We start from the raw sequence: 13060 nt of genomic DNA, 5'->3' as shown, positions 1-13060 counted from the left end.
CCTAACATCCTGCTCATGTTCTATGCATGTTTCATACCACTGTGTCTTATATACAAGTTGAATTTTAGATACAGGAAGAAGGTTAATAAAAACAAAAGCTTAAACATGAATGTTTTCATTTGATGAAAAACTTTATGCAATATATTGAACAATTTGATGCCATACATCCAAGAATTGTGAAAACTTTTGGAAATGGTCTATTCTGAAAGTTTTAACATCAAGTAGATTGCTTTAGCCTGGCTTACTGTTTCTGATAACTGAGTACTTCTGATGATGCTTTTTAAAAAGTATATCTCATTTAATTTGTATTATCACAGTGCTTTTGGACTCAATCCATGACTAGGAGTCCTGCTGCTCTAGATGCTGTACGAAGAGATTTTTACAGAGCAGAAAGATGGTTCCTATCTTAGCAAATTTATAGCAAAGGGAAAAGTTGCCTGTGGTCTAGGGAGTTTTCAGTCTTTATCAGATGCTTTTATGATATGCGTTAGAGAGCTGAAAAAATAGCTGCCCAGTCATTTAATATTACAGTGAAGACTGCTGTTTTCCTCTGTTTGACCATGAATATCTCACCACTTAGTGGGAGTGTTTGTAAATAAGGCAGCATTTCCCAAACTATTTTGCTTCCTGTCTGCCTTTCTGCCAACTTGGTTCATTTGTGCTATCTGCCCTCCAACTGCACTTTCATTCACAGCGTTGTAACCCAGCAGTGTACTTCTACTTTTGCTCTGTATGCCTGGGGGATTGGTTCACAGTTTCTTTGTCTGTTGTCTCTATTTCAGTGATTCCTAGTCTGGTTTTGAAAAATGTTGCATTAAATGAGAGGCATAAAATAACACCGGAGAATCCACTTTTCTCTAGCAAGTTGTAACAATAGTAGTGGCAGTGTAAAGAAAGCAGCATTCTGAGATGCACACTCTAGTAAGTATAGCGCTTGTGAACTATTACAGTGTACGAGTGAGGCTATTAACTCAAGCATGTGACTTTCCTGATACAAACATGTCAGTACAAAACAAAGTAGGATAAGCATAAGCACCTCTGACACCACAGTGCTTCTATGATACTAAAACCAGTTTTAAGGCTTAAATGACTTGCTATAGATAGCCTTTGTCTAAAAGCTTTATTTTTCTTGTCTTGATATTAGGATAGCTATCTCTGTGTAAAATTCCAGTGGAGATAAGGCACTGCTGTTTTTACTACTTTATATCTAGTTGAGATAATACCTTCTCCTATGTATGCACATATGTGCCTGAGCATATGATTCAGTTTACCAAGCTATGTTGAGGTGAAAATTGCCTGTATTGTGGCTGCACTGCAAGGCTAAATCAAGATTACCTCCATATATAACCCCCTTTTTTCCAGCATAAATGTAAGGATAATATAATTTTTTCTAAAACAGTGATAATAGCAAAACAATTGGTTTCAATCTCTGTATTATTACCTTGCCAGAAATATTTGAATTGTTGTTTTGAAAAAAGTGAGTGTGGAAGTGCTGATGACATCTTAATGTGTCAATCTTACTTTAGCCCATTTGCTTTTTGGGGCAATCTATCACATTACTGCAAAGGCTTTTTTTGTGTTGAGAACAATTTCTGAGGCCATCAGTGCTGATGCCTAGTTCATAAAAGAAGCAGCATAGGATACTGCAGTACATGTTTACTGTTTTGAGTGAAGGTATCAGGAATGCCATCTTTCCAGATAGTATTTGTATTAGACAAGACAAACATTAAAAACTAAAACCAAATGAAACCCACTGATTCTGCTGAGGCATTTGTGTTGAGTTCATCACAGCAGTACTGAAGCACCTAGGCTCTGATGAGATCCTTTGTTCCTGAAAGAATTCTTTGAAATAAATAGGGCAAAAATAACCACCTGCTTTTCTCTTTGGTGCCTGCATCCAAATGGAAGCCTACTTTCTGCTAACACTCTGTGGGAAAAGAATTATCTAAGAAGATATTTATTTTTAATTGCAATTGTCATATTAAACTGCAGTGCTACTCACCAAGCAAAAAGCTGAGATAATGTATGTATAAAATATTGAAAAAGTCTTCTGAATTTCTCAAGATGTGTTTTATTTAATTTCTTTCCAGAATTACTGAAATGCAATTTCTGGTTTTGTTTAATACTGAAGGAGTTTAGAAATTTTGTCTCGTTGTCACATATGTGCTTACTTAATGTGTTAGTGTTTTTTTTAAATAGGATTCTTAGTTTGCTTATTATTTGCATAATTTGGTAGTATCTCCTGGAAAAGGAGACTAAGCTCTTCCTGTTTCCTGACACATCCATCTTTTCTTTTCAGACCTGCCTAGTCAACTTTTCTACCTCTATGAAAAACTTGTATTACTTCAAGACATGAATAGTACTRTTAAAGAACAGAAAGGCATATTCCTTTGACAAGAATAGCCAGTTCAAGAGTTCCCTAAAATTATTGTCTGAAGTTACTTCCCTAAAGTTGTAATCAATGCTTAAAAAGAAAAAGCAAACACAAACCCCAGAAAAAAGTTTTAGCTTTGTCATTCTGATAGCACTATGTGCAGAATGTTTGGAAGCATGTATTCACAATAGTTGTACAGGAAAGCTCTGGACAAACAGATTGAATGCAGGGTCTGATGTGGATTAATAAATACAGTAGAATAAAAGAATCTTGCAAGGACTAAAATGTTCTGTCTCTTTCTAGTTTGGACTTCCACGCTTTTTTTTTTTTTTTAAACATCACACTACTCGTGTGGTGAAGTCTACCTACTTCTGTTTGAAGAGTTTCCTGTGGACTGCTTATGATAAAACCACTTTTGTTTTATGCTCTTAACTACAGTGATCTTCCAGGGGCAAGTGAAAATTTATGATTAGCCAAATATTTGGCAGAAGGAGGATAAAAACCTTCAACTTCTCACGGAGAAATACAGGAAGGCTGTCTTGGCTGTTTAGGTAGTAGCTGAGCTTTCATTGCTATAACAGATGAATGTCCCATCTTTGAATAGAAATGGATTACCCAGCGGACACTTTTTTTTGGTTCTTTTGGCAGCATGGGAATTACTTTTTTTCTCTTTTATCTATGTAAGCTGCATCTTTTCTCTGTTAGTTTTCTTACTTGCTGCTATAGAAAGTTAGTTTAAGGAAGCTAGTCTTGAGTTTTCTTTTGAGGGCAATAGTTATCCTTACACTCCTATTCTCTAGAACAGAATTTAGAATTCTATTCTAGCTTGGGCTACTGCCAAAAAACTAGCCTCCACTCTAGCAAGTTTAATTTCTGAGGCTATTCTTTTAATCGTTCTTGTGCAATATGTTTTGTGGTCTTGATCCCTTAGCTAGAGGTGTTTCTCTAAGGAGTTTGGAACAGGTCTATGGAAGGCCTGATAGCTGAAAGACATCTTGGAAATTAATGTGGTTAGTGTAACAAGTGGAGCCTTGGTAGAATTCAGTGGTACAAGAGGTGTATCAGCACTTAAGTACAGCAATTTGTGGTAACCCAGCAAGGAGGCTGATCAGCACGGCCAAACTATTGGACTTCACTATAGACACAATCTTCATACAGACAGATAAAAGCAAATGTTCTGGGGTAGCTTTTGCTATCCTGAGTGCCCAATTACATATCAGTGCATTGATTAGAAAGCCCAAACTGTAATTTTGAACAGCTTTGTTGTGTGATCTGGGCTGGCTTGTGTAGCAACAGTGGTAGGGGAGCAGTGTTTGGGCAGTGTCAAAGATAACTTCTTGATTCATGGTGGTTTTCATGGCATTGCTCATCTCCGAGATTGCTGCAGGATACCTTGTGCTGCTTGCAGCTTAAGCTGATACTGGAGCTGCGTGGCACTGAGGATACCTCATCTAGGCTAGGAGAGAACCATCCTGGTGCTGCCTGCTTATTTGTGCCCTAGCCAGGCTACCTACATTGGCTCTGGCAATTTACTTGGATAACGGGGAACTGCAGCTGTACCAGCTGTCTTGAATTAGTGRAGTTCAGCTGTGGGGTTTCTTAACAAGGCTATATACAAACAGAGCTCTCCACTTGCTTTGCCCATTGTGGCAAAGCAGCTAACATCCATCTGACTTTTTCCAGTTTTAATAATTTCATATGTTAACTGTATCCATCCAATAGAGAAATTTAAGTTAAATGTGTTCTCACAGGCACTAGTGTAGCGAAGAACAGTGGGAGAAGTTGAAAGAATTGGTTGTTATTTCTTCAATAGAGACTGAAGTATTTGGTACAATCTGAGATATTCACTTTCTACAGATTGCGAAGGTGGGATATAGTCTGAAGCTTCTGACAGTAATGTAAGAAGTAGCCAAAATACTGCTGAATTTATATTGTGCACCTTGAAATGGCAGCAGCTCCTGAAAATTAAACATTTTTTCATGGTCTTTTCCAATCAAGTTGTAGTATAAAACTGCAGCAGTTTTTGGTAGTTACTGGAGTTCAGGCAGAGATAGTTATCCTGGAAGCATATTTTTAAAATAAGTAAAATCTCAGTGTGAACCCTAAATAGTTTGTGGGCAGACTAGGCTGAAACTGCTTATCATTAAACATGGATTTGGTACCTTTTAGGCTTTCTTGTCTGAACAAGTCATAGTATTTTTCTTGATGCTAGAAAAAGATTGTATTAAAATTCTAACCTTTACGCTATGAGTTAGGGACTCACTGTAGCAAGTAAGATGAGACAATAATAATTGGCATTACTGCAGGCACTGGTATTTTCCCTGATACAATAGTTCAATGAAAAATACTTTCTAGCCATTTGAATGCAAATTGCCCAAATGAAGGTGGAAGAGATGGATATTTTAAACTGAATGGCAGCTTTGTGTTCTTTTGGGCTGTAGCAAGAGATCTTTTGAAGTTTCTGCATGGCTGCTCCTTTGAAGTTATGAAGGAGGATCCAGGGCACGTGGATGGTGGAGATGGTTTTATTTTCCGGTTCTCCCAGTTCTGGAACTTTGGTTTTTAAAACTGTTTTTTAAAAAATTTCATGCTATACTTCAGTAGTAATTAGCATCTTTAAAATCCCTTAGGTGTCTCCCTTGAATGTGCAAAATACACAAATAAACATTCCAGTTTTAGCAGCAATGCTTTATTTAATACGTTTTGACTGCAAAGCTGATCTGTATTGCAACTCAAGTATTTTGTTTAATCTCTTTCCACATGCAGCTCTTCATTTCAGCTGCTGTTGGTGTTAACCCAAGTTGGCTAGTTCATGTGGCTAGAGTCTTTGTGAGCGCAAGTGGGCAGTAATTTACATCTGTCTGTAGTATGGATGCAGCTAGTGTTTCCGATCCTCCAGACCTTCCTATGATTTAATCTGGCTGTATTTCGTTCCTTTTTTGCTATTTCCTGTGCCTAGTGTGGAAATGGCTTACCAAGTTATATAGTCTCTTTTGGGGTGAAAATTCATTCTCCTGCACCTTTAGGGGTTATAAGCTACATTCCTTTYGCTCTGGTACAATGTTCCATTTTATTTCCTTTGAGAATTAGGGACAGGAAGCCGTTTCAGTGTGTTAAAAGCTGGCTGGAAGTCCACGCAAAAGTTCAAGTTGGATGATTTGGTACAGGATGTTCTTCTGAGTTGGATGTGTGCCTTTCTACCTTAGAGCTACCAATTACTTATGCCTTTTGGCTTGCAGTGGCCTGGCCGTACTGATCAGTGTCTTTATAATTTGCTGTGGATGTTTTTGCAGAAGCGTAATTTGAATTGCAACTTGTATACAATTGTAAAGTATTTCTTTTTTGCTATATAAGTAATACATGCTTGAGTGCTTTGTGTGAATTATGGCTGCTTTTTGTTGTTGAGTCTCATAGTAGTGAGTTCATTTATCTGCAGTTGAAGTACTCTGCCTGTATATCGAGCCCTTTATTTCTAGACAAGTAACTGAAGAAATTGGATCCTTTGAAATTGCATCTTTCATACTTGCTTTCAGCCCCAAACAATTTTTTGACAACTTTTCATGAAATTGTTGCTATGTTATGAAATATGAGATAATGAAAATAGTGTTAGGTTTTTAAGGAAGTTTGTAAAATGCTTGTACTTTGTGTGTGAGAGGACTTAAGATATTTTTAATATATGTTTGCTCTATGTTATCCTTAAAAGAGCACGTATACCCATTAAAAGCTGTATTTGACAAATATATTTCCAAACTCTGTATGCAAGAATATAGATTTTCTTATGATAACCTTGTCTTCTAGTTGTTTTTTCAGTTGAATATTTTTTTCTGATATCATTGCCTTGCTACTGTTGTCTCTAAAGTTCAGATTCCTCATCATTTCCTTCAAAGCCTTTCAGTCCTCTGACCCTTCTGCATTACTGTTGTAACTTCATGCTGCACATGCTATCATTTAGCAACCTCTTTTATAACTTCTCTTTTTCATTCTATGCACTAATATGTTTTTAGTTGTCTTGCTGAGAAGATAGGTTTAAAAAATATTTTTTAACCTTNAATAAAAATGAAAGATCTCATCAACTAGACACATGGTAAACTACACTTTTCTGAGATGTTTTTCTTTTTTCTTTTAGTTCCTGGAATAGATGGCGGTGGGTTAGCTGATGCTAGTCTCACAGATTCCTACTTTAGCACCAGCTTCATTGGCGTTAATGGATTTGGAAGTCCCACTGAAACAAAGTATCCCATGATGCAGGTAATAGCAGTGGATTGTACAGTGTTTCAGTAGTTCTGACTGGCATCACACCAAGAAACTGTTCAAGAGGCAGGAAAAATGCAGCTCTCTTATGTGTTACCTTGTAGAATACGCTGACTATACTCCCTTTAATCTTGCAAATGGAAATGAAACAATATTGTTGCTTTAAAATTAGCCTGTTTTTACTAGCACTTACTTCAGCTGTTTTCTTGGACATTGTCACATATTACTTGTGTGTGTGTCCAGATTTCTTCTTAGGCTTGTATTTAATTTTGATAGCCTTTTACTAAATGTGTAGAAACTAGATTCTGAAACATTTTGAAGATCGAAAGTCACTAAAACAAAATGTGAACTGTCAAATCTGTGAGTTACCAGGCAAAAATTTCAGAATTCATAAACTCAGTCTGTAGTGGCATTCAGTGATGTTAACTTCACATTTAAATCTTATGAAATGTTTTCTTATGTTTATACTGCTCTGTAGATGTTGGCGCAGGAAATTCCATGAGGTAGAATTTATTACATAGGTAACATTATGCACAATTTACAGCAAAAGGCTGTCATCTTTAAAACCTAAATGAGTATCTATTGAATTAGCAAATGCAGTGCTATAAGAAATCCCTCCAACTGCTATCCTTTTTAAAAACTGAAAAGAAGATGATCTCTTCCTGTACTCAGAAGTTTAACGAACCAGTTTCTGGTAAATGCAAGAGAGTGCAAGTCAAATAGTTCCCACAGGGTCCTGACAACAACTCTCTTCTTTTATATCAAGGAAACTCTCCTTACTTTGATCTCAATTGTGGCTGTATTATGGATTGAAAAATAACTCAGCAAAAGGTGGGAAATAATTAGATGTGTTCCCTCTTTTGTTTCTTACTGCATGTAATCAAGAAAGCTGGATCTTCCTGATTCAACAGAGTTGATAGATGCAAAGCTATGGAAATATTTACTACTGAGAGTGCTGCATGATTTAAAAAGAAGAATCTTAATCTTTTGTCTCAAAGTGTACTGTTGAGACTGGAAGTTAAGAAATTGTTTTATAGTACGTGCAGTTACAAATTCAGGTGTCACGGAAATTGTATAATCCAATCCTTTTAGCGCAAAGTGTTTTTTTTCTTTAATGTATTCGACAGCAACACTGGTCTCTTTCTAAACAAAAAAAATTTAGTTGTAACTTTATTTCTTCTCAAAATGCAATACAGCATGCATCTAACCTGAATGCTTGTAGGATTTCTAAATTTTTTTTTAAAACTTTACTAATGCCTGTGAGATTACACTCAAGACATTGTGTTTTACTATGAGAAAAAGGAAGAAATTGTGAAAGTAAGTTACTTGCAAAGATGAATTTCATTATTGTTTAAAAAGTGCTTGCAGACATTAAGTTATGATTTAAAGAACACTTTTATATCAATCATTATATTGATTTTTTTTTTCTTTGAATTATGTAATTTAAGTTCTTGTTTGCAAAGGTGAAGCTGGCAATACTGTCTGTTTTAGTTGTCTGTCAACTTCTAAAATAAGACCCTGTTGACAAAGTTCAGCCACTTGAAATGCGGTTTTCCGTGTCATTCAGCCATTTGGGGGGGGGGGGGGAAAAGGCTAGAGAAAAATCTTAGTGACCTTTGCTTTAAATAATCCTAATGCTTTATGGTTTGGAAGAGGCTTTAAATCTGAGGGACTGGTGGTAATGTCAAGGATGTACCTTTTGCTGTCTGTATGAAAACTTACCCAGTTTTTGTCAGTTGACAAACCTTTGCAAAATTGGTTTGTATGGACCCATTGGAAACTTTGTAGATGTTAGAAAACTTCCCAAAGTTTTACTCTGCATTAGCATTTTCCAGCTTGAGTACATTCCTGCAGTTACCGTTCTGACCGAATCTAGGCCTTGCCTGTGCTTTGAGTGGGGATGCTCACCTGCTTCATTTCCCTTTTTCCTTTTCTTCCACTTTGGGCTGGAGCAGCATGGAAGTGGATCAGTACTTAATGGAAGCAAGAACTGCAACTGTGTTAACTGGAGCACAGGGGTCTCTAAGGATAAAGAGACTTCTGCTGTGAGCTTAGTGAAACTGAGCTGAGTAAGGGGCTGAGAGAATGGAGCCAGGAACTGGATGGAGAACAGGACTGGTGTCAGGTCAGGGAAAGGAGGTAAGCTGTCCAGGAGAAGATGAATTTGAGGAAGAACTGGAACATACAGCTGTGCAAAAACTGGAGAGAATGGATGATAACATTGAAATTGGATTGGGAGAGCTGGGAATCAAATCTAGAAGCAAGGTGACAAAGGTTCAGGTTGGGGCAAGATAAATGAACAAGGCGCTGTGAGGAAAGCTAGGAAAGACTGAGCAAAGAGCCTGGAGCTGAGAGACTACAGTGGGGAGATACTTAGAATGAAGACTGGAATTGCAAAGGTGAAATGGATAGAATTTGGGACCAGAAAACATGTTGGTATAATGTAAAACTGAGTGAAGAGGACAAATTCATGCATGTAGTTGAGAATATTTCTTCCCAGATCCTTGAATAAAGCTAAAGCTATTACTAGTTCAGTTGTTCTGCCATCAATGAAACATTAGAAATCTTCTGCAGAATGTCTCATCAGCCTCTTGTTTTTGCTTGTGTGGATGAAAGCATCAATTCCATCTGTGAGCAACTTAGTAATCTCTGGTGGATCAGTGTGTGCAGTTCACAAATAGATGCATCAGTGACACACTATGAGGAAAATTCTGGTTTTTTGTTTTTTGTTTTTTTTAACAGTGAAAATAGCATTAACTGACATATAAACACACTGTTAGAAGAACACTAATAAGATCCAGTTAGATATTCAGAAATGTTAAGTTTAGGTTGCCTATGCAGCCTTCGATTATGTATTGAGGTATATTCCTTATAACATTGTGTAATTTTTCTGTAGGATTCAGACTTATTCAGGACACAGGATGTGTGGTACATGCTTAATGAACATCAATTTGATAGAGTCCATTAAGTGTTCATCTTATGGTTCCATGCCTTACTCCTGTGTGCTGTATAAATTCGTATACTAAAGTCTGTAGTTGGCAGTGGACTTTCCTGTGCAAGTTATTATTATTGTCCTTTACTTTCAAAATAAAATTTATGCAACTTGGGTACTACTTTCCGTATGAAAGAAGACAGTAGTCTGCATTTTACAGGGGCATGGGAAGAAAAGGATGGCAGTAAGGGGGGGGAAAAAAAAAAAGCTTTTTTTTTTTTTAATGTTGCCCAAACCAGAGGTACCAGATTATTTGAATGTGCTTGTTAGGCATGAGTTCCTCTAGTTTTGCATATCTCTCTCTAGGATTTAACTTGTACACCTGGAAAATGAGGAACAGAGTTAGTGACCTGTAGAAAGCTTGGTTCAAGTGGCTTAACTGGTCTCAGTGCAGTGTAACCAGCAGAGACAGGAATAGAATCAGTTTCTCATGGGTTTCACCTATTTTCTTTTACTATAAAATATCTTCCTGCAGTCTGTGCCATATTCACTAGATGCCTTCCAACATTGGCAGCAGGGGTTCAATAGACAAATCTTCTTGACTATTCCTAATTAATCTCCAGAATGCATTTGTCATGTGCAGCAAATAAAACAGATTTGTTGAAAAAGAGTAGATGATCATGTATTATGAGACAGCTGCTATATAGATATACATAATGGAGCCAAATTGACTCAAAGTTGTATCTGAATTTTGCAGTCTTAATGTTCTTGTGTGCAATTCATGAATCTGTGTTACAGGGTTAAGTAAGCCACATAAAGAAGGGAAATAAGCGAATTGTATCGTGATGAATTGGGAAGTGGATATGCTTTTTCGATTGTAAATAATGTAGGTGGCTGGTGGTCAGCATTTCTGCAGAACTGATCATTCTGACTGCTAAGATTTCATTTGTATGTGTTGCAGAGTATTTTAGGAGATCTAGAACATCATATTGGCACTAGACTAGTAGTGAAGACAACTAATGCTAATGCTCAGTTTGCAGTGACAAGAAGGTGGAGTAAAAATCCTCAGAACTGTTTAGAAGAGACAGAAATTTTTGAAGTGGTCATTGTTCTAATTCTTCCTTTTTCTTCTTTTCTGCAAAATAAGTCTTTGCTTCATCCTTCCATTCCTCCTCCCTCTTTGCTATGAGCCAGCCTTTCCCTGCCTTCTGTTTGCCTCTTCTGTAGTTACTAGCTGATTTCCTATTGATGAATAGTCTCCTGTCCTTGTTTTGCATTTTCCTGTAATAGTTTTGTTTCATGTGTCTTCTTCCCTGAATCCGCATGTGCTTTTGTATACTACATAAGCAGTATTGCCTTCCAGCTTATCAAAGTGTTTATTTTCTGTTTTCCCCTTCTCTAACTAGTAACAGAGCAGACCTGCGCAACACATGGCCCGTAGGCTGCATGCTGTCCCTGAAGCTGCTGTTCTTGGCTTAGCAGAGCAGCCAAGAGACAGTCTGAGGTGTGGTTCAAGAAGCAGCTCATTGTGTTTGGCTTTCCTAGCAGCGAGGAGGCAGGAGCTGGCTGGTCAGGATGCCTCTAATGCTTGGCTGTCTGTTCAGTCACTATACATGTGCCACTTGACTAGCTGGTACGTGCCTTCCTTTGGACCAGTTGCATTAGTTCTGCCACTCTGCTAGCTTGTGGGTTGATCAGAGATATAGGCGTTGTGGGAAGGAGCTTTAGCAGTATTATGTTAGGATGGTATAAAGGCTATGTGAAGAACCTGGGAGAATCTAGAGCAAGATGAAGCAGAGCATGAGTACCTTGGTGTTAAAACTTCTAATACGTTGTTCATTCACTTGAATTGACCAATTTGGTTGTAAGAGCATAAAGCAGTAGAAGATATCTTCATGTAATGTTGGTTCACAGAAACTTTTCTTTGTTTTGAAATGATGGACTTTTATAAATAGATGGCTTCAGTAGGACTCCAGATTATTTAGAAATTAGGATCACAATTTTTCAACTAATCACTTCATTCAAAATAAAAGAAAGAGGGGATAATAGTCTTCACTACTACAGTTGGCAAGGCCAAGCAGTGGAGGAGAACTAGTCTTGCTTTTGCCATGCTAATATTGATATACTAAGAGTTCTTGAAAAGCATGAGAGGTAGAGATCATGCTCACCTCAAAGCCTTGCAGCTGAGTAAATGCAAAGACCATTGTTCCCTGTCTTACATCTGCTGGGAGCTGAAGAATAAAACTCTCCTTATAGCACAGAAACTTGTAAATTTCTTTACTTTTTAGTATTTGAAAACTGAGTGGAATTATAGGCACAGTATCTTAAACATAAAAATTATCCATTTTTTTGCATGATGCTCTCTGAAATCCAGTTGCTTTAGTTCAAGCATTTGTGAGTAGTGTATGCTGTAGGTAACATTAAATATGCTAACTATCAAAGCCAAGTTTTGATTCCTTTAGAARGGAAAGCAGCTTTGTGTTGTGTTCTTGCTATGTGCGATCTGAGAAACACTCCAAACACAAGGCATCACCATTTGTAGGTCACAATGTGACAACTAAGTAATGATTTGTTTGGCTACAACAACTTCATTCTTCTGCAAGATGATTTCTTTTATAGGCAAATTAATGCTATCCTAGTTATTAGAAAGAAGAAATACTATGAAATATAATTCCTATGGAACAGTATTAAGGTGAAGAGAATGACTTGTGACATACCACAGAAAATATTTTGAGATAATATATGCAGTACAGGAATGAGTGAGGAACGTGGTTATTTCCTTTGGGTAGGGCTAGGAATATGAAGACAGAGTAAACAAATGCCATCTCTAAATGCATTTTAGGGAAAGAAATGATGGAAAAGGAAGCAAAGGCCCTTACTTTAAGCTTAATGTCTTGTAATAGGCTCTGTAAAATTAGATCTAATTGTGTGCATCAAAGCTTTATTCATCCCCTATCTCAATGAGAACTGTGTAACTGGATACTTCTTTTGGGGGGAGGGAGATAAAAGCACAGCAAACTGGTCTTAAGTGCAGCCATAGTTTTGGCTTTCACTACTGAACACTAAAAGGTGTGCGTGTGAAAAAGGCAAGATTGTGTACACCTCTAGAAGGCTGAAATATTCCCAGTAAAACTTTTCTTCCTTGCATAATGCACTGCAGATGCATTGAAAAGTGATTAATTTCCCCCCCCCCAAAAGCAACCTAATATGGGAATTATTTTTATAGTGATATTGTTGGTCTGCTTTCAGTGTTGTCTTAAAATACGTGTTGACATAACCCTTTTTGAAGACATTGACTTGCAGCTGTTTTAAATAGGAAACTTTAGTAAGCAGTAGTGTCTTATGTCTAGGCAAGATAATGATTCACTTTGTATCAGAGATGAAGCTTTGGTCAGTCTTTTCACATGGTCTTTTCCTGAGAAGAGTTAGATTGACTATTCCAAGTACTTGAGGAAAGAGTTTAAAATAAAAAAGACAACAAAAACAAAAAAACCCTTTCTGAA

The 13060-nt window shown here is 37.1% G+C and overlaps 1 protein-coding gene across 9 annotated transcripts in view; it reads left to right on the top strand.

Moving 5' to 3' along the window:
• The window catches only part of PAN3 (poly(A) specific ribonuclease subunit PAN3), an 83566-nt gene that overhangs the window by 6612 nt on the left and 63894 nt on the right, over positions 1–13060 (top strand). For 7 of the 9 annotated variants that reach the window (XM_026074313.1, XM_026074311.1, XM_026074307.1 and 4 more), the window contains exon 3: positions 6501–6622. In XM_026074313.1, the coding sequence (XP_025930098.1) occupies positions 6501–6622 (122 nt within the window). Of the gene's footprint in view, positions 1–782; positions 922–6500; positions 6623–8580; positions 8765–10996; positions 11191–13060 lie in introns of those variants that run through there. The other 2 variants (XM_026074314.1, XM_026074315.1) reach the window with 2 other exon arrangements.

Source organism: Apteryx rowi, unplaced genomic scaffold (assembly GCF_003343035.1).
Source record: "Apteryx rowi isolate R43461 unplaced genomic scaffold, aptRow1 scaffold_386, whole genome shotgun sequence".
Classification (NCBI taxonomy): Eukaryota; Metazoa; Chordata; class Aves; order Apterygiformes; family Apterygidae; genus Apteryx; species Apteryx rowi.
The sequence above is the reverse complement of the archived record's forward strand: the minus strand, read 5'-3'. Positions and strand labels throughout refer to the sequence as shown.